Source organism: Morchella importuna, assembly GCF_003444635.1.
Source record: "Morchella importuna strain M04M26 chromosome Unknown Morimp01GS024, whole genome shotgun sequence".
Taxonomy (NCBI): Eukaryota; Fungi; Ascomycota; class Pezizomycetes; order Pezizales; family Morchellaceae; genus Morchella; species Morchella importuna.
In genome coordinates this window covers 406713-428772 of record NW_025763421.1, presented here as the reverse complement: position 1 = coordinate 428772, position 22060 = coordinate 406713, and the positions used below count along the sequence as shown (strand labels likewise).

Sequence of the window (22060 nt, the reverse complement as noted above, 5' to 3'; positions counted from 1 at the left end):
AAGAAACAGCTGGACACAGAAAAAAATCTGGCAAGTACATACAGCCAGATAGATAGCCAGATAGCAGGCGAATGTTTCCCTGTTTGTTGCACGTTTTATGTCATGGATAATCAATCGGTCAGGGCCTCTTGCAGCAGCTCGAACTTGGCAACGTGCGTGCAGCTAGCATGCAGCGGTGCACAATGCAGTGCGGTTGAGTTGCGGGGGATGTGAGCTCGCTGGAGATTGATAGATGCATGCCTTGTGGGAGTCTGTGGGTAAGTGTGTCAGTCCTCGCGTCAGGGAAAAAGATCCAGAACATGCAAGTGAGAAAGCAGGGATTATTTGTATGGAGTGGCGCTGAGCTGCCATACAAACTAGGCATTTGCATGTTCTGGTTCTTTATCCTAGACGCGAGTAGGTAAGTGTGTCTGTGGGTAAGTGTAAGTAGCGGCGCGGGCGTGGGGGGTGGGTGGGTGGTTATGTAGGTTATGGTGGGTATGTAGTCGAGAGGTTGTGGAGGGTTGTGGAGGCAGAGGATATATGTAAGCCTGTGTGATGGACGGCTTGCCAGGGAATTAGATTGTTTGTAGAACCGGATGCTGATTGCAGATTGCAGGGGAGGGGTATGGAGCGGGTTTTTGTGCGCCACTTGGTTGTGGAGATTGTTCTTGTCTTTAATGTGGAGGAGTGGTGGTGGTGGTGGTGGTGGTGGTGGTGGTGGGAGGGTAGACAAGTAGAATAGAGTAGTTGGTTTAATTAGGCCAGGTAGTTACAAGTAGTACATGTAGTGGTCCGATCACAACGTAGCACCTAACGTGAATCGATTGTTTCGTCTAGTAGATAGATGTTTTGATAGTAGTATGTACCTGTAGTTTTGACCCTGAAATCCAGTTTCGCCTATTTGACAGTTGCGTGATTTCTCTCGCTCCTCCAGCTAGTATGTATGTACTCCCCGGTGTCCATAGTGCCTGCCACAACCACCACCATGAAACCACAACCTCACCTGGCATACATTTCTCGTCTAGAGCAGAGTAATAACTCCTCCTGCGTCGCACGAACCATCAGCTGTCATATTCTTCACTCCTCTACATACCTCGCAGCCACAGACAGCACAGGTGATTTAGTCTCCTCGGAGCGATATATCCAGTACCCTCCCTCACTCCCTCCACCCAGTCAGGTACATAACATTCGAGAGCTGCTGGGTGGAAATGATGCGCTGCACGCCAAGCGCTGAGTACACGCTAGCACGGGAGCTATCCATGCACACACCCCTAACCCTGCACCACGCTAGCTCGCCCTGTGCTGTACCAAGCTTTCTCGCACTCACCACACATCGCTCCCTCACCAGACATCACCCACCCCACACACCCACCCCGCAAACCAATTAACCCAGAATGACCCAGCCCCCACACGCCGCCGCCGGGCCCTCCACCGCTGCTGCCGCCGCCGCTGCCTCAAAGCCCTCTGAATCGCACCAGACACCGCTACAGATCCTGCCCGCCATGCTACACGCCGTCGTACGTCTCCCTTCCCATCCACTGCCCCCCCCCCCCCCCCAATCACCCCTCTGACGCCCGAATGAACACCCCTAACACACCCCCAGTTCTGCCAAACAGCCGACGTCTTCAACACCCCCCAGCGCCAGCAGCCCCGCGCCGTAATCCACACAAACGCACAGCTCCGCACATCAGTCTCCGCCTGCAACGAGCGCTTCCAATATGCGCTCGATCTGCTAGAGATGGATATCGTACCTCCCCCCCCCCCCCCTCCCCTCTCTCCTTCCCTGCCTTCTCCCCCCCTGGGGTGCTGACGCGCAAGACACATGGTAGTTAAAAGCCAAAGCCACCCTCCGACGGGACCTCTCCGCCCTCCGCGCGGCCGAAGAAGCGCGCGAGGCCGAGGCCGCAAAGGAGCGCGAGCGCGAGCGCGCAAAGGCTGAAGCAGAGGCTGCAGCTGCAGCTGCAGCCGCGGCAGCAGTGGAGGCGAAGAAGCAGCAGCAGATACAGCAGCAGCAGTTGCAGCAGCAGCAATTACTACAGCAGCAGCAGCAGCAGTTACTACAGCAACAACAGCAACTACAGCAACAGCAATTACAACAGCAGCAGTTACAGCAGCAGCAACAACAGCAGCAGCAACAGCAGCAGCAGCAGGATATAGTAATGGCCGACACCCCCGCCGCGCCCGCCGCGCCGCCGGCACCGATGCAGACGACGGCGGCCGCGCAGAACTTTGATGACTTTTTGGCGAGCTTTCCGGTGGGTGTTGGGGGCGTGCAGGGGCAGGGGCAGGGGCAGGGGGGCATGATGATGGTGGGATGGGCGGCGGGCAGCCGCTGGAGGATAGTGATATATTTGCGGGCGAGTTTAATGATTTGTTTGGGTATGGGGGCACTTAGTTGGGCTGTTTGGGAATGTGGGTGGGGGGGGGGGGGTTGTGGGTTTTGTTTTGTGTTTTTGGGGGAGTTATGGGTGCGTGGAGGGGGGAGAGGGGGTGGGGGTCGGGGTGGGGTGGGGTGTATATTAGTGGCGGTAGATAGGGAATTTAAGGAGTAATGCGGTGGTGTAGAGTTTTTTCTTCTCTTTCTTATATTAGTAGATCGATAGATACATAGCAGTAGTAACAACCCGTGATAATCATCATCATTGTACTGTCTCTCAGCGAGCGTGAACAAACCGAGTGATTTCTGATGACGCCCTCCACCCATCCAGCGCAGCTAGCTAGGAAACATCACGTACCTTACAAATATATTCACCAGCTATCTGGTTGCGTGACCTAAGTGCTTGTGTCTTTGTGTGCGTGCGTGTTGTGTATGTTTTCTACACCCCCCACGCAAACCTAACCTATCCTTCTCTCGCTACCGCCCTGCCGCGCCAGACGCGGAGCTATAGTAGCTGGCGACGTCACGGGCATGCTCAGGGTCCATATGTACGTGTTTCTCCGGCGCTCTTGTAATGCACATGGTGGACCCTGTTAACACGCGTGCTGCGTTGCGTTGCGTCATAACCCGACTGGGAAACCCTCACAGTGAGAGAGGTTTAAATTGTAGCTGCCCGCCTACTATTTCTTCTGTTTGGACTTTAGTTGGAATAGAGTAACGTAATATATTGCAAGCTACCACTAGTTAAAGCTACTATAAAACCCCGCCTTGAAACATTCGCTCCCCCTTCTCTCGGGGTCTTTCCGTACTCACGAGCACCTACTACATATATGGATAGATCTAATAACGCTTCGTACCCCACTAGTTGAGAAATAGGGGTCCACTATAACTGGTACTAGGCGAAGCAGGCACCGAATATTATAAAGCCCCAGGTGGTTAATATATTTAGATTGATGCAGTACTAGTAGCTAGGGCCGATCATTGGACAGGTATCTGCAATGCTCAACACCCAGGTTATACTCCGAGTGACGCGACATGACGCGCGCTAACTCCTCGCCGCCAAAACCATAATTGATATAAAAACACCAAAAGCTGTGAGTATTCGATCTGAATGCTCGTATGATCGATCATCCTGGTAAATGTTAGGTGTGTCCCCTTTCCAAGGATGATGCGGCGAGTCGTAAAATTCAAATACCGACGATGCGGCCAGTGTACTAATCTAGAACAAAACAAAAAGTTGCAATGGACACCACTAACCCCCCAACCCCAACTCTACTACCCTGCTATCCCACCAAACAAACCCCCGCACAGCAAATCCTTTTGTCACCATTGAAAATTTCAAGTCGCAAAGTCCCAGTTAAAGGTAAATAAGTATGCAGAAAAGAAAGAAAATCTCACAATAAAATCAGGAGAGATAAAAAACGATAGAACAAAAAAAAGAAGGAAAAAAACGAATATACCCGCATGCCCTCTCCCGGCCTCAAAGAGGAAACGAAACAAAAGAAAGAGAAAGAAGGAAAGAAAAAAAAAAATACCACTCCCTAAATTTCGTATCGTACTAAAGGAAAACCCCTTCTATAAAGCCCCCCTGCTCAGTGAGCTCTCATCCTACTTCTTCGTCGGCTGCGCCACTTCTCCCTTCACCTCTACCACAGAATCCAGAGTCTTCAACCCAGGAAACTTGCCAGTGGGATCTAAACGCACAATCATACAACTGAGATTATCCGAAGAAAACCTGCCCAAAGCATAGTCTACAAGCATTTTACTCGCTTCCTGTGGGTCCTTGACGGCGTGAACGAGATCGACTGCTTCCTGGTCCGAACAAACATCCCAAAGCTACACAAAGAAAGTCAGCACAACTGGTGTGAATGCAACGCAAGAAATGCCAAAACTTACGCCATCACAAGCAAGTATAATGAATTCGTCTGCTTCGGGCTGTAGGACAGTTTCCGTGGTGTAAGGATGTCCTGTGACTAATTCCTTCATATAACTGTCTCCTAGGGCACGAGTGACAGCCAGAACCCCTATACGTCCCAATGTCAGCTAATAATTACAAGACGGAGGGGCGAGGATTGAGTCATGACTGACCGTTGACACGGTTGTTTAATATCAAACCTCCAGCGTTTGCCACTCTTTTCCCTTCATTTTCATCGCTTCCCTTATGATCATAACTCAGCCTTAGAGCTTTGCCATTTCTGCAAAGTACAATCCTAGCATCGCCAACGTTGGCTGTATATAGGACTCTCTGTCTTTCTGTCGCCAAGTTTAGGGAGGGTTTCGAGTTTTCGTCGTTGACTGCTCCCTTCCCTTTGGCAGCATCCAACTGCCCAGCACTATTCGGCACCGGCCTATCCTCCCACCTCAAAACAGCACAAACAGCTGTACACCCACTATTCCTGACAGGTAGCTTTTCTAGCTGTCCGTCACAGTTGGTAAAGGTCATGTCCAGTAACTCGGGTATGGGGTGTTGGGATGCTTTCTGATTGTGTCCTCCAGAACCAGATGCAATTTCTTTCCACACCAATCGGCAGCATATGTCCCCGCATGGCCATCGAAGATCGCAAAGTATCCATTGTCTGATTCTACTGTCTCCTCGGTCGAGTGCGTAGACGCAACTCCAGAGGTGTTGGTAGTACTTGATGTAGGTGTAGCTGGCGGCAAGGTTGGCAAGAAGTTATAAAGAAATGAGTGGGTATCCTCCATGGTCCTTCGACATTTTTTATTCTTATCCTCCGTCACGCCAACTCTGAACGTGCTTTTGGGGCCTGGCTTTGAATCGCCCGCAGAGTTGTTGTTAGGACCTACGACAACTGTAGGGAGATCATCCTTTGGTGCAGTAGTTTTCGTTTCCTTTTCCTTTTCCTTTTGCTCGTTATTGTTGCCAAGGTTTGTGATCGAATTCTTAGCAGAGGCTATGAAGGCTGACGTTTTAGAACCAGAGCTCCCCTTCTTTCCCTTTTCCGCGAATGGAGTACTGTCGGTGGGAAGCTGGTTGGCAATCTTTGTATTCAAAGTAGGCTCAGCATCAGCTGTTGATGGAGCAGATCCGTTGTTGTTACTGTTGTTACCGAACATCCTGGCGAAGAGACCGCCGGCGCTGGATAACGAGCGTCGCTTTCCAGCCAGCTTTCCTATGTGCGATTCTAGTGCCGGCCGCGTTGGAGGCTGGTAAAGTATTTTCTAAACTGGAATCGAGCGATTTTGAAGTTGTGCCTGGAATGCTATGACGTTTGAATTTAGGTTTTGACCGTTGCTCTCAGTGTTTCTAAGTATACAAGTGCGGGGTGCGGGAATTTCTGCTCAGAGAGGATCTCTGTACGTGGCACGATACGGATAAGCTGATACCGGCCAGGGGAGGGGTTTATTTTGCTGGGTCAACCTATTTGATCAGTTAATTCTGCACAGGATGCAGAGTAATATATGCAGGCCCAAGCGTCTTTTGAACCGTACCTTCGGTACCCGAGTTTCTTGCTCAAAGTAGATCCTTAGAATGATGTTTATAAGAGTAAAGGTGGTGGCAGGGGAGGTTTGGTGGATCAAGTTTGACGGTACTCAATATGAAAGAATGGAGAAGATGTGTCGATAGCGGAGGGGGCTGATGGATAGAGCAAACTTCGGAGATGTAGATGAATGGCGTAAGTGAGGCGAGCAGAAGGTATGAGGTCTACGAACTGGTAAGTAGTTCGTGAGAGGGGTGAGAGCCTGGTTGTGTGGCAGCAGTTCGTGTCCAATACAATACTACGTAGTCGCCAAGACCGCTTACAATTGCCCCCCTGAACACTCCGTCATCGTCTCTTCAACTCCACGCAGCTATCCATCGCCGGTGCTAACAGAAGGTGCAGCTCCGGCCAGGTCAACATCGGTATACGATTATGTACAAGAAAGGGGATAAATTCTACAATTAGTAACCGTAGAGCTTTAGTATGGTGTATCCACTAGTTTTTGTTCAATGTCAATGAATGTACACACTCGAACTGTTGAGTACATGTAGACAGACAGTCAATACTTCTTTACAGGGATTGACCAAGAGAACAAAAGTCTTCAAAGATTGGGCCAAGTATGGGTGAAAAAACAACGAAAAACTGGTTCAGCTGACAGCTATAAAGTTAAAGAGTACGAGAAAAATAAATAGTGAGTAAGTGAGTGGTCGAGGCACTTACACGGATAGCGTTACTGATAGTGTTTGCCATAGAGTATATTGTATATACCCTGGATACATGTAGGTAGATAGAGTAGGGGACAAATTACTGGCCTTTAAAAACTGTGAACGACCTCTCATACTAATGCATCAAAACTTAAATAATGTGATGTCTTTGAGCTTGCTTGGTAGGCCCCGTTACAATTGAATACTGGCCGTGTGTGATAGACTGCACCCGTCAAATCAACCCACCAACGAACAATGAACAAAGCAAAAGCTCTGATGCTGGTCCGTAAGCATAAGTTTAAATTATATACGTACCTGCGTAAAGGAGGTGAGAAGAACCAGTCACGGGACAGAGCGCGCCAGACAACAAATACTTGTACCTATCATCAAAACACCCTACCAGTCACTACCAAAAGTACCATGTAGGTACATAATACCGTAGGCATTTTTCTCAATAAAGTCTCTTTCGAGCTGTGAGCCAAAAAAAAAACATGTTCGCCTGCAGGATGAGAGCAAATAGAACTCTTTGCAGTAGTTCGCGGAGGGCATGACGGCTGAAGCAGGATAAAGGCGCACAAGAGACGTTTTTTGCCCCCCCACACAGGACACATTGCACACCCACCTTTCACACGAGCCAACCAGCGCTTGCGGTCCACACCCAAATCAGCGCCTCACCTCCCCCTCTCTTCGCTTACTCGCAGTTTTCTTGTCTTTTTTACACCACTTTTTTTTTCCTTCACTCTCTTCTCCTCTCCTGGTCCGCTACCTTTTTTCTTCCTAACCTCTATTTCCTTCTTCTCTTCTTCACTCACCCCACCTCTTCGTCTCCACACTTCATCACTTTTCCTTTCTCCTTCCCCCTCCCCCTCATCTTCTCATCATCATCCTCTCCATTTCTCTTGACATCTCCTTTCCTCTCGAGGCGTTTGGACCGGAAAATTGCCTTTTTGTTTTTCTCTCGTCTTCCCTTTCGCTCCTGTTCCACCCTCCCTTTTCATCTCTTAGTGTCTTGAAGAGGTGGTATAGGATTGCGTCCTCGGTTTTCACGGCTTTTTTTCAAATTGTCTCCACTTTTTCTCTCTCCTCTATCTTTCTTCTATCTCTCTATCTCTCTATCTCTCTCTTCTCTTAGCGCGCTTCAACTATCGCGTGTATCTTCCTCATCCTCGTCATTATCACTGGAATTCCAGGTCGATCTCTGGCAGCGTTCTTTCTTCGTCGTTGTCGGGTTTCCTTTCAGGCTTTCTCGATTTTTTTGTCGACTCGAAACGAGAAAATAAACACTTTGCTTGCGCTGTCTTAGACAAAAACGCTCAAAAAGAAATTTTCAAGTGGAACTACTTGCACCCGCAAAATTCATTTCATCATGTCTCAAGACCAAAATAATGCTCCTGGCCAAGGGAATCAATCCAGCCATATGCCTCCTCCACCTCTCCCCCCAGTCATTATCCCGCAGAACACGAACCCGATTCCGACGGCCATCACTTCGCCGATGTCGGTTTCCGGTGTGACCTCACCCACTTCTGCTGGGGGGTTCGTCCGCCGTGCCGCACCCGAGCCAAACAAGAGAGCCTTGTACGTTGGCGGAGTGGATCCCCGCGTTACCGAGGAGATTCTAAAACAGATTTTTGAAACCACTGGCCATGTTCAGAGCGTCAAAATTATCCCTGACAAAAACGTACACATACCCCGCTATTCCGCCCCTCCTTTTCCCCTCCTATAAAGTGTCACTCTGTAGTCTAACTGTGTCTACTCAGAGTAAGGGGTACAACTATGGCTTCATTGAATACGATGATCCTGGTGCGGCTGAGCGTGCCATGGCAACTTTGAATGGAAGAAGGATCCACCAGGCTGTATGACCCCCCACTCCTCCAATTGTAAATATTCGCCTGACGAACAAAATTAGGAAATTCGTGTCAACTGGGCATATCAATCCAACCAGTCTAGCAAGGAAGACACTACTAACCACTTCCATATCTTCGTCGGTGACCTTTCCAACGAGGTCAACGATGAAGTCCTTACCCAAGCCTTCTCTGCCTTTGGCTCAGTTTCTGAGGCCCGCGTTATGTGGGATATGAAGACTGGCCGCTCCCGCGGTTACGGTTTTGTCGCTTTCCGTGAGCGCACTGACGCCGAGAAGGCTCTGAGCAGTATGGATGGAGAATGGCTTGGTTCTCGTGCGATCCGCTGCAACTGGGCTAACCAGAAAGGCCAGCCCTCTATCTCTCAGCAGGCCGCTATGGCTGCTATGGGAATGACTCCTACTACTCCCTATGGTCATCACCATTTCCCGACCCATGGCGTTCAGAGCTATGACATGATTGTCCAGCAAACACCCCAATGGCAAACAACCGTTTATGTCGGTAATCTTACACCTTACACAACCCAGAATGACCTTGTTCCATTGTTCCAGAACTTTGGTTACGTTGTCGAGACTAGGTTTCAAGCAGACAGAGGGTTTGCATTTGTCAAGATGGACACTCATGAGAATGCTGCAATGGCAATCTGCCAGCTCTCAGGGTACAACGTGAATGGAAGGCCGCTGAAGTGTAGCGTACGTATATTTGTTCTCTACAGCACTCATTATCAAGTAATACTGACAAAATTTTAGTGGGGTAAGGATCGCCCCCCAACTGGCCAATACGACGGATATTCTCCGCAGCAGCCAAACACTCCTCAGTACCCTCCACAGACCCCTTCTGCGTACTTTCCACAATACGGTAGTCCTATGGCTCCCCAGGGTCCTCCCGGATCTGCTGGTGGTCCAAATGCTATCCAAGGTCATGGTCCCCAGTCACCAGCTGGTCCATCTCCACCTGGTAGATGGCAAGATCAATCACAGGGCTTCGGAGGACCACAGACTGGGTCCGGCTATGGAGGAGTCCCACAGAGTGCTGGTGGATACGGTCGTGGAAATGGCGCCGGAACTCCTGGAGGTTGGGGCAACAACTCCGTTGGAGGTTTCGGAACCAACGGCTTCGGAGCCTACCAGCAGCAGTAAATGCTGCCTATCCGAATTCTACATGTTGGTTTTCAATCAGTCCATACGTCCGTTTTGGTGCGGAGAGAAAAATTGTCATGGGAACCCACAATACGTGCGGCGAATTAAAATTTCTATTTTGTTTTTCTTGAGACAAGTGGGGCTGAAGGCTTGTCTAAGTTTGAAAAGTGCGGCGGAAGATGTTTCGTTGGCTTCGTTTTTTCTTATCTCTTTTTTTCTTACCATTTATTCCCTTTGGATTTTCTCTCATTTATCCCCCTCGTCTGTCGGAATTTTGCTTTGGATCATGATTTCCGGGTTGTGCGTGTTATCTTTTCACTAAAAATGTTTCGCTTTTCCTTGTCTTTCCTTTGCCTTTTTTCCAGGACCTATTATGATTACGTTTTTCTCTGGATTTATCTGATGACTATCTCATTATTTACCCTTCTTTACGTTATTATCTCTATGGCAGTTATATGTGCTATTGGGAAGGGAAGGGCGAGCAAAACGTTGGTGCATATTTTTATTATCTTTTAACATGGGGCTTTATTGACTTGCGACTGGCTTTGGCCCATGGGCCAGACCGGAGGATGGTGAGAGCATGGGTTGCGGGTATGGGTATGAGAACAGAAAAGTATTCTGAAAGGTTGTGATTCCTTTGTTGTGTCTTATTACCTCATATTTGGGATCTTTTTCATCCATCTACTTTTATCATTTACTCTACTCTCGTATTCATTCTATCGGTCGTTATCTCTCTCCTCGTATTTGGTTCGTTTGATTCTTCGGATCACATTTCTACCGACAGCAGTCACGCTTCATCATTCGGTATATTTTGAGTTCTATACCTATTTCTTTCCTTCCAGCCCAGGTAGTTCTTTTGATTATCTTTTTCGTCAAAGTCAGTCTGGGATTTTCTTTTGGGCGCAGGCTTTTGGGACTTCTGTTTTCTTTTGGTGCATCGTATCGTTGGTTGGGTAAAAAAAAACAAAAAGGTCGGCTTTTATTAATCCTTGATAATTCTTAATGATTCTATGCAATACCAAATTTTGTACAAGCACATACATTTATCTCATCGATGTTTGGCTACATGTATAATTGGGGTTCATATCGCTTTTGTTGCTTTGTAGGACTTTGTGGGAGTTGTGGGTGTTTCTTCTTATTTCGATGATCAGCCTGCTGCAGGATACTTCAATATTAGGAGTTGTTCCTGCAGCTAATTATGATAATGCTTAGGGTCTGTTCGGTTGACACAAAAATCCATAGATTGGTTGCAATCTATGGATTGGGCTCGATAAAATAATCACCTCCAGAGGCGTTTTTTTTATTCAATCCATGGATTGCAACTAATTCAACGTCAACCGAACGGAGTCTTAATGAAAAAATCAAATTTTAGAGTGATAGTTGATGAGAATTCCAAAATTAAAGCCTAGAGCCTTATTTTATCACAGCGCAACACACTCCTTGAGTTTGGATCTCGAACATGGTATCCTTTTACCATGTTTAGGTAAACGTATGGAGGCGTTCAGATGTAACATTCACGTATCAGGAAAGCATCCACTCATATCAGCTTTGAAGTAGCCGCGTGTGGGGCGGATATTCTCTCAGTTTGTTTAACGCAGTTTCTAAACTCTACTTTCACGCCCTTAAATGGAAACCAATACTTATCACTTATCACTCCAACGTATATTTGATCATACCTCAAGGCGTGCTGACCATAGGCACTAGTGAAAAAGTCTACTTTACTACGATAGAAAATGCACCAGGAAATATGTCTACACCAATAAAATTAATAGATAACCACCTTGGCGCCAAGTCTAGTTAGGCTCGTAAGTTGTGGGACGTCAAACCCTAACCCTAACCATTATGTACCTACACATCATAAGTTGTAATTTCGATCATTGACATCATCCCATGTGTAAATGGATGAGGTGTGTATCCACAAATTACTCCATGGCTTATCATGAACAGTCTTGGGATATATTTCATAGCTTCCTGGTAGTCTGATTATAGTGTTCAACATGATAATACACCAACGTAAATGAATTGCAAGTTCAGCCTCAGCCTTGTCTACAGAACATCACAACGAAAATACGAACACCACGTGCACAGCCGACATAAGTATACAAATGGGAGCAGGAAGTAAATTGTACACAAGTAAAAAAAAACAGGCTTGCGCTTTAAGTGGAATAAAAAAGTTGTATGAAGAAAGGCTCTCAAAACATCCCAAATGGAAAAAAGAAAAAAAGAAAGAGAAAAAAAAGAAAAGAAAAAGAATGCGGTTTTATGCATCTATATACTCGCGCGTTAATTAAGTAGTCGGATATTGTTGCAACCAAATGCTTACTAAAAATTCCAACTTTTTAATTAACGACTGAGTATACTTCACCCGTAAATCAAATATCGCCTTTGCCCAAAAGAAGAGCTCTAAATTCGGATTGCCGATCACGACTGGGTGCTGATGATGGAAGATCGACGCAAACCAAATTATCGGGAAATGAAGCTGTCTCTATTTGCGCAAAGACTCTAATCTAAATCATATCGGACACCTGTGATGACGGAGTCAGTGGGTTGACAACATTCGGGAGAAGGGTCGAGGGGAAATATATACTGTTAACATGTTCATTGCGATCGAGGTACGGGATTTCGAAATTTCGGCCCAAGCCGGTCCCGCCAGATTGCCTAGGTCTTAGTTTACTGGCCAAGTAAAGGTTCGCCCGGGCGGTAGCTCCGAGTTCTGTGCTCTGCTCAACGGAATGAGGGCCGGGGGAGGTTGTCGAGGGAGTGGATAGTTGTGGTAGAAGTTGTAGTTATTGACCACCATGCTACGGTGATTCTCGGCTTCGATGACGGCAGGATTCAAATTTACTGCTGATGCGGCGTGATTTGCTTCTGGGTCTTCGCTAGCTGTCTTGAAGATAATTTAAATCATCAGCAATTATAAATAATAAATTGGATATTTGCAGGAGTTAATACAATCTGTCTCTGACGTCCCTTCCGGAACTTCTTTACCTGAGCAACGATTGCACAGAGACAATATGTACCGAAAACGGATGCAAGAACTCCTACTATGGCTATTATTTGATCCCGGTCTAGGCTCCCATTGCTTTCGTTGCGAGGGTGAATACTGCGCTTGTCCATCGGATTTAGTGAATTTGAAATATCAGACTAAATAAGTCAGTTAGTTATAAGGAGGATAAATCTCTATATATGTGTATCCCCCCAATTCCTGCAGTTAGAACATACATGTACTTACATGAGTCGAGTGCTGTCAGTTGAGATATATATGTATTGTATTGTATCGAGAATGAATGGAGGAAAATTCGAAGAAAGAAAAAAAACTATAGTTTTATCAACGTCCCCGTAGCACATACCTGGATACATAGCGATTGGGGATTGTATTAGGGCTCGGGTACTTTTTGCCTGAGCTGCCTTGGAGGTTGCGTTGTACTGTTGGTAGGACTAGTACGCGTACGGCCAATTGAATCAAGTGGCTCGGGTAACGAACGGTACCTACATCGTTTATAGGGGACCCCCCATCTCAGAATTCCATCTTGGAGACCGTGGATGAAAGGAGCCTGGTGTTTGGGGCGGGCCTATTGGCCCAATTCACATGCACGCGAGTTATACATGTATCCAACCAACTAACTAGAGTTCGTGCATACATAACCTCCGCCGCCCGCTTGGATTTTACGGTAGATAATTCTAGCTAACTAGGGCTGCACGAGAGTTCGTGCATACATAACCTTCGTCGTCCGCTCCGGATAATCCCCACCTCCAACCAAACCAGGCCGTCCGTCACCTCCAGATAATTCTCACCTCCAACCAACCAGGGTTGCGCGAGAGTTCCTGCATACACAACCTTCGTCGTTGATCCGCTTTAGACAATTCTCACCTCCACACTAACAGCAGCAGTACCTTAAACCGTCAGGCCGAATTCAAATGGCAGCTGTTAATCACATTGAGTAAAGACGATGGATTGAACGCTGGTTTCAGTCATACCTTCACGCCTGCTGCTTATAAAATACATTGCAGACCGTAATAGATATCTCCACCCGCAGAGTTCACAATATTGACATGCTTAATGAATGTGGTTAACAGCTGCCATTTCAATTTGGCCTGACGGTTTAAGGGATACAGCGCTGGACAGTCAAAACCAGCCGCCTCAACCTTCACCCCCATCGACTTTCAACAACGCAATACTTGTCCATAAATAATACCCTTCGCAAAGTGGGTCTAATTATAGTTATAAACAATCCCGCAAAAGGGGATTTAAAATAAATAAAAATTCGTTGCACTACGACCTCTCGAAAATTTCTGCCGGGGAGACTTTTCTGCCAAGACCAAGCCTAATTACTCTAGATGAAGCTTATTACCCGATTGGGATGATTAATTGAGGATTATTGCCCGAATAGGACTAGTTGCTGTGTTTGAAAAGAACATGAGGGTTAATTTTGTCGACCCGCAAACACCTAGTTACTAGTGGAAACCTTACGGTGTAACTAAAAGACTCCATCGAATCAAATGGTCTAACTGGTATGCGCATACATAACTGGCGGAGGACAGGGTGGAGGGAGATCTAGATAAACCCGGAGGGCGGGGGGTGGGGCATTAATTGTAATATGCCTAGGGAACTTGATAAACATAATTCAAAGCACGACGGCTTTTGACTTTTTGGCCTTTGACTTGCAATTTCTGAACTCGCAATCTTTAAGCTTACTATAGATACTTATGAGATGTAGAATAAGTTGTAGAATTGCGTTTAGTGTTCCTACACATATGATAGCTAATTGCGGTTTCGGATGTCTCGAGGATATATCATTCATTTAGGTGTGGCATTAAAAGAAATCTGTGGTATCACAGTACAGTAGTTTTTAGTTCGAGGCCGCCTAAATTTATAAAGAATTGTTACAAGCCAATATAAAGAAATCAATCTTTTGTCCTCCAAGACCTGGCGTGGGCGGCTTCAATCCAGTAGTACGGGTACATATATCTGACGGCTCGAGCTCTAGTACTAATCACGCGATCACCTGGGCACCCCCCAATTGGACAGTTGCTTTGCCAACTGACTGTTCTGATAAGGAGGAGTGATGAATAATTGTGTGCACATATACTCGGTTCTTCGATCTCCAAATCCGTGAAGCCTTCGCGCCGGTCTAGAGACATACATGTATGTACTAGTTTATATACGTATACGTATAAATGTTACTACATGTATCCTAGGCCGATAGCTTCGTGACAGTATTTTACACGCAAGTCTGCCAGCAGCTACCGCTTCTCAGGGTAATTCTTGAGATCTGGGCAGTGAGCCTCTGGCTTTAGAAATATTTTTTTCATATTATAAAAATCAATCGGCCTACCTTATCCATCATTGCCAAAAAAAAAAAAAATGCGTGAGTGGTTGCGGTGATTAGTTGGTCTCGCGCAGCTGGTCATGGATACGTATACCACAGAACCGCAAATTTATGTATCGTATATATAGTGAGGTCTCGAGAACATATGAGGGATTCCAAATATATTCCTACATAAAAGGGTCGATTGATTGTGAGCTCAATTCCAAAGCCTATACAGGTCTGTCATGTAGTGAGGCCAGTATATGGCGTATTGCGTGAATTTATATATATGTATATATATTAAGTAAATACATATATGGTGCGCACACTCTTAAAGGTGATATGGTGGCATACGGAAGTGGAACAATTGTGGCTGCAATAGGGCCTCATGGGCCAATAAGAGGGCCCATTTCTAGCCATTCTGCTGCATTACTGCCAGGTTTGCTTTTCTGGGGGTATAAATGGGTATAATACTGTTCCACTTTGTTCAGTCTTAGCGCATTTTACATACAAAATACACAATTTCAACTTCCTAAGGCTTTACAACCCAGACAGATATTAAGGTTCTGCAATAATAGAACTAAACTTCATCACTAGTACTAGAATTCTATCATTACACTTTTCTTTTACGATTTTTCGTTGAAAAGTTATAAGCCATTGACATTTCGTCGCGATCCGCTACCTTTAAGCGTGGGCGCACCATATGTATGTAGATGAATTTGTGAAGGGCGTAAATACTTCGATCTAGCCAGCTAGGTGCAGGGGACTGAGTTCAACTACATGTGCGTACGTTAAATACGTAGATCATGCATGTATAACTACATTACAATTACTTACTGTACACTTATCCTCGAATTCATGAATCAGTGCCTCTGTGACCATGCATACATATACATACCCGTACCTATCTAGATGTCCTACAAGTATCTGATCACGATTGACAAGATATCTATCTAGTTATTAAGGCCGAGATAGGGAGGTCTGGCTTGCAGTGTCTCTCTAGTCCTCTCACTCCCAAAGTACATATACGTAACCAAAGTCACATAAGTACATATATGTATGTATACACAAGCCACATATACAAGCCACATACAGAATCTGTAAGACAAGATCTGGCCATTCAGCTAAAATGTTTAGATAAGCAGAATAAACTTTGCCAATTCATGCGAAACCTACATAACTACATTGCTTTGACCAACCGACGAATACACATAGTTATCTGTCGACAATACCTGGGTTTCTCCTAGTATGTATCTACAGTGCCGGTACTGTAGATAACACATTCCCCAATAACATGTACTACACACTGGATTCAATGCTAATGTTTATGCGTCTGTAGGACTTGAAATAGTGGTACATGGGCCTGTATGCCGCCTACTCTGTTGGCGTGCATAGAACAACATACAGGGTATTTGAGGCTCCAATAGAATACCCATGAAACCCCTCCTTCTATTCCCCCCTTACCCTTCCAGTATCCCCTCACTCATCTCTTTTTATTCTGTAACCAAACTAACCCACCAGCCAACCATCACTGAAACAACGTCCATATCTACCTAACTTGGTTTATTCTGCCCCCGCCTACTTATTCCGCTTACCTCACCATTCCGGCCGGACCCCTACCTTCCCCAGTATTGTTGAAGAATACCGCATGGTAAGCGTTGCTTTCCTCTCACACGCGCGCCTGTCTCTGTTCACTCTCCACCTTGCACCTGGATTTGCATATAGGCCAGCTTGTTTGGTTACTGACTATGCTTGTGGTTGGATCCGCCGCTTTCTAGAGCTATACTTCATCCCAGAGTACTGCAATATCGCAGTTCATTGCATTTACAGAATGCTCGGAACGAACAGCTGCGAAGGTATACTAGCGATCCCTACAGGTCCATTGGCGAAGGCGCATGGATGGATAATAAAGGCGAGGCTGACAAAGTGCCTCTCCACTGTGGTATATTTGATATATTAATAGTTCCTCAAAACACATTCATGGAACGTAGAAGTCGCTGTTGATTCGTAAGTAAAGTTTTATTTTTCTCTGTCGCGGTTGGAATTACTCGACGGTTATATGGTGCGCATTATAATTCGCATATCCTGCTTGCTTCCTTTTCTTTATCATTCTACCCCATCCCTTGGGTCAAGCGAACTTCGCATCGCTATCGACGTTGTCGTTGTTGACTTGTTGTTGGCTGATGGTGATGGTGTTGTCAATTGACCACGGCCAGCCTACCCCACACTAACACCCCGCAATTCACCACCTGTCGTCACCGTCACTCCCTCTTTCTCCCCTCTCACCCTTCCTTACACATTGACAAAAAGAAAGCCCCTATCCCGCTCCCTCCTTCTTCTGTACTCGCTCTGCAGGAGGGACTTAATCTTAGATCTTCACGTTTCCCTCCAGCTCTACCGCATAATATACTGGCGCCTAAATACCAGCTCCCCGCTATCTCTCTAACATGTCGCGCCGTCTAAATAGATATTTCAACTCCAACAACACACCTACAGCACCGGCAGCATCTGCAAGCTCCGCTTCCAACTCTACAGCACAGCTGAACAGCATCTTCGATAAATACCATGGTAACCACATCTCACCATTAGTCGCGTGACCTGAGAATTCAGTAAGCTAACGTCAAGACCCGGAATCTAGAGGCTGGCGATCCACCTAATATCATTGGCGTCAACGGTGCGATGAGGTACCTCCAGGATATTGGTATCGGCCTAGAAGAGCCGACCGTTCTCGTCGTTGCAGAACTCTTGAAAGCTCCTACTATGGGGGAGTTCGCTCGGGAAGGATTCGTTGACGGGTGGAAGGCATGCGGGTATACTTTCCCCACACTCTATGCTCACACTATTTCGTATGTCTGACAATGGCAGCTGTGAAACCCTCGATAAACAGCGCGCGCGAGTTCCCGCTCTCAGGAGCTCCTTCAGCAACGATGAGGCCGTATTCAAGAAGGTTTACCTCTTCACCTACAACTTTGCACGCTCTCCAAACCAGAAATCCCTCCCGCTGGAGTCCGCCGTGGAGTATTGGAAATTGCTGTTCGCGTCGCGGTTTAAAGCGCAGATGGATAATTGGATCGAGTTTTTGGAGACGGAGTACAAGCGTAGCATTGCGAAAGATACGTGGAACTGCATGTACGATTTTGTCCAATTAGCGGATGCGGACCCGACACCGGAGCTGGCAAGTTACGATATTGATGGTAGGATCGATCGACCTAATATTCCCCTTGTAGGTGATATTATATGCGAAATTTTCTGACTGACGCATTATCGTTATTACCTAGGTGCCTGGCCTTCAATACTGGACGATTTTGTAAATTATGTGCGTAAGAAGCAGGGAGCGAGTGGGATGGACACATCTTGATTCTGCTGTCTCTCTTACTGTGCTCGTGTTTTCTTTTTATCAAACCCAACTTTAGCATATTAATGCTCGAGGGATCTATTTTTTCTTTTGTTTCTTTACCCTTGTTCGTTGTTAGGGCATCAGAGGCTTGCGGAGTTGATTCAGCATGAGTGGTAGGATAAAGTTGTTGGGGTTTTAGACGAATGCATATCATGCGTTTGAGTTGAATGCGAGGAGGGGCTCATTCGAGGGGGGGGGGGGGGGTTGGATGAGGATGGGGAGGGTTGAACAAACCAAACCATAAACACTTGCAATTCAATGGGATTTCTCTTTTCTGGCTACTAAATCTCCTTAATTTCTCTTTATTTTTGCCGGTATCTACCCTGGGGCTTTTTTTATGGCCTATTTTGGGCTAGATACATTGCGACTCATATGTCATTTAGAATGTTTTGCTACTTATTGAATGGTGTTTAGCTTCTGATCATGAGTTATGATTTGAACCCTGTAGGGCCCGAATGAACATTGTTGCTTCCAGCTTTCCTTTAATCGATTTGTTGTTTGGTGGAACCTGGCTTCCCTTGCCCAAATTGATTTAGATGTAAACCAACAGTCACCAATAAGATACATGTACAGAACAAGATATAGATACAGTCAATCACGACAGCCGCCATGATATGATAGCCACAGATGATTCAACATAGAATACTGCCATATGTGGCTAGTAAGTTGCACTATAATAATATACCCCAGTGCACTCTAGCGCCGGGAATGTTCAAGCATACTACTGCAGCTGCATGTAGCCCTGGGGAATAGAGTAGAGCATGATAAGCTCAGGCCATGCAGAGCACCTACATACATGTAGAGTAGAGTAAGTCGCGTATGCAGAGCATACTGGGCGGAAGCTGATGTATCCTGGTAGAATTGTATGGACTCCGGCCAGGGGTAAGTTGATAGCGTGCACGTTAGTTACTACATACCAAATCACATGGTGGCCGGTTCAAAGATACAGTCGCTGATTGCACCCAGGCTTCTGGTACCAAGCGTTGGGATCTTGCATTGAACCTCATGCGTACCTGTCGATCGGACTAACGCACTAATATCCAGTTGACAACCACCCAGCCAGCGGTGAGGATGTGGGATCAAGCTCCCAATTTATGTTACTACCCCGCTATAGAAGAGAACCATAGCCCAAAATATACAGCGAAAGCTTGCTATAACGGTACTTTCTATAAGGGTAATCTCTCTATAACGGTAGCACTTCTCGGTCCTTTTCGCCTGGCTTTCAGCACCAGCACCTCCTATATAAGGGTAATCTCTCTATAACGGTACCAAATTCCGGTCCCGAGCGTACCGTTATAGCAAGCTTTCGCTGTATGTCCAGGTGGCGCGAGCCCAACGATTCGGCACGCGAGTTATTCCGTCTCACCTCAAGACAATATGAATTACTACGTTTAATTATACACTAGTACTATATATGTTTTATCTACTCCCACTGCCCCGCCAGATCATATCATGCATTGATCTTGATTACACTTATCGGGGCCACCCACCCAAGCCAGCTACCGACCCATGAAGAAAGGCTCTACCTGCAATAATACTACTGTTTATTTGTTATATAAACAATTTATGAATTCGTGAGAATAAACGCCATATATATTATGACGGTCATAGGAATTGGTTTCTCAAGACGGTTGCTAAGAAATTCAATGAATTAAACCAAAAAAAAAAAGTGGAATTCGGTCATGCATTATCACTCGGTACAGATCACAGCCAATATTCATGTATGCGAGGTCAGTACATTATTTTATAATATAAAAGAGTATATGAGGAAGTTCTTGACCATTTTTTTAGCTGAGACTATCATACATAGCGGGGCATATTCAGGTCCTTTTATACCTAAAAATGCATGCCGAGAAGAGTCAAGATAATCATAATATGAGTACATCTTGGCATATTTTATGTCTGTAACCTTCCATAGATCTAGACTTCAAAAATCATAATGGTAACCTCGGGGTTGTTTGAGATGGCTTAATCATGTAAATTAATTCGAGCATATAGTTCATTTAAGCTTACATGTACAATCAACGTTATGATTTTGGTTTTTCGGGTAACAAATATACAGACTAAAGATTCGCCTGCTGATCCATTCCCATGGTAAATAGATTCGTTCACTCGTTATAGATTTTCCTATTAATAAGCATATTTACAGTAATCCATTTAACACCAAACCTTCGCCTGAGAAAAGGATGTACATGTATTTACTGGTACGTTTACAGAGATAGTAGAGTATGCAGAGCTAGGATCAAAGCGCACACAGAACATCCGGGCAGGCAAAGTTCTGTAGAAGCTTTCTCTGTGGGCATTGACTTCAATTGACATAGACAGTCTTTTACGGGTTTATTAGTAGCTGTATCCAGGCCTGGAATTGATACATTGACATACTGCACGCGTACTGTAGGTGGAGTATGTGTCTATAGAGTGTCTAGCCATGGTGTGCGCAGATCACTCCGACTCAGGTAGTCTCCGCTATAGGGAAACTCCTGTTTATCGTTTCTAGTCCAAAATCGGCTGTAGCTAGACTACTCTTGACGTAGAGTAAATACTTGAATCTAAGCTGACCAGAATCTAAAGATTTTTTTTTAAAAAAGAGCTCTTATTGGCTACCGGATCACTCGCGAGTACATACATACATACATAGAAGGTGTGGCGCGTGCATAGCGCTACATGGCTATTGTGTTTCTTGCGCCACAATTGTGTTCCTTCCACCATATGACGTTGAGCGGCTAAAATTACTTTGCTATTGTTGGCATTGTCATTGATAGACGGCCTCCCGGGCCACTCGGACACCCCTCTCACTCGGACAGTTAACGTAGAAAAAAAAAATATCAACGTTTAAGTGGCTTCAGTACCTCTTTCAACCAATCATGATTGACTGTCCGAGTGAGGGGGTGTCCGAGTGGCTAGGGAGGCCGTATATTGGATTCCAAATTGGGCTGTAGCTCTACATGTAGCTGGGCTCTCATTGCTTGATGCAGGAATCAGTGGTGTGTGTAGTGCACGTGGTGTACCGTGACAGGCTGGTAGGGGCAAATCGTTAGGTGTTGAAAATGAAGTACACTAATTGGCCTGAGATTTGGCCCTAACCCAGAGTCTGATCTGTACCGGGTGTTGAGGGTAAGTGATCAGAATCTGATAAGTGGATGTTGCGGTGAGTACGTGTATTTGTCTTATCAGATTCTGACCACTTCTCGCTACACCCTAGTACAAGGCTCTGGCATTAAGTGAGTGAACTAAATGGGGTGTTGACTGGTGTGGATCCGTTCACTCACTTAATCCCAGAGCCTTGTACGCATGGAATTGATTACCTAGGGAATTAAAGTCTGCATTGGAATTCTTCAACAGGGCTGAGAGAAACGGTGGTGTAAAAGATCCTGGGCGGGAAGTACTCTCTCTCTATATAAGATACCAGCACCTTGTTCCGAGAGTTTTCATATATAGCGAGGTAAGCTTTCGTAACATGACACAGTGCCCGGTCCGGTCCGCTACATATGATTCTAGTTGATAACATTCTATCTGTCAAACTTTAAGCTCTAGTAGTAGATGACATGTTGTGACTATCTCTTCGCAAATGGGGCGTGCTCATTGGGGCCCAACTTAGACTGCATCATATCCTAGATATCAATCGAATATGTACTGTCGCTCTGATTGGCTGGAAGTGACAGGGTGGTTTAGTAAGCACGACATAGTGATGGAAGGAAGGAGGAGTACGGGGCCGAAGGCCCCAATAATTCTAGAAGAATTGATTGAATTAATTGGGGGAGAGTGGAAGGTGGATGTGGAGGTGAGGCGGAGCCCCCCCCATTGAAGGCCTTCCAGAATTTTTGAACACTTGATTGATACCCATAATCCA

General features: G+C 45.9%; 4 protein-coding genes across 4 annotated transcripts; 3 read left to right on the top strand and 1 right to left on the bottom strand.

Annotated features, from left to right (window-relative positions):
* Nucleotides 1-1376: 1376 nt before the first annotated feature.
* On the top strand, nt 1377-2377 carry LAJ45_07538 (uncharacterized protein; the record flags this gene model as incomplete). The annotated part of the gene is made up of 4 exons (XM_046117095.1): nt 1377-1499; nt 1586-1729; nt 1812-2237; nt 2312-2377. 4 exons carry the CDS (start codon nt 1377-1379, stop codon nt 2375-2377), a joined length of 759 nt encoding a protein of 252 aa, XP_045969740.1.
* Nucleotides 2378-3967: 1590 nt separating this feature from the next.
* On the bottom strand, nt 3968-6549 carry LAJ45_07537 (uncharacterized protein; the record flags this gene model as incomplete). Its single annotated transcript, XM_046117094.1, has 7 exons — nt 3968-4195; nt 4256-4383; nt 4448-4775; nt 4859-5524; nt 5705-5738; nt 5810-5826; nt 6520-6549. The coding sequence occupies 7 exons, from the start codon at nt 6547-6549 to the stop codon at nt 3968-3970; spliced, it is 1431 nt and encodes a 476-aa protein (XP_045969739.1).
* Nucleotides 6550-7869: 1320 nt separating this feature from the next.
* Nucleotides 7870-9504, top strand: LAJ45_07536 (uncharacterized protein; the record flags this gene model as incomplete). The annotated part of the gene is made up of 4 exons (XM_046117093.1): nt 7870-8181; nt 8261-8356; nt 8410-9057; nt 9115-9504. 4 exons carry the CDS (start codon nt 7870-7872, stop codon nt 9502-9504), a joined length of 1446 nt encoding a protein of 481 aa, XP_045969738.1.
* Nucleotides 9505-16461: 6957 nt separating this feature from the next.
* LAJ45_07535 (uncharacterized protein) lies at nt 16462-18171 on the top strand (the record flags this gene model as incomplete). The annotated part of the gene is made up of 7 exons (XM_046117092.1): nt 16462-16464; nt 16592-16669; nt 16777-16820; nt 17281-17381; nt 17452-17623; nt 17679-18007; nt 18092-18171. 7 exons carry the CDS (start codon nt 16462-16464, stop codon nt 18169-18171), a joined length of 807 nt encoding a protein of 268 aa, XP_045969737.1.
* Nucleotides 18172-22060: the final 3889 nt, after the last annotated feature.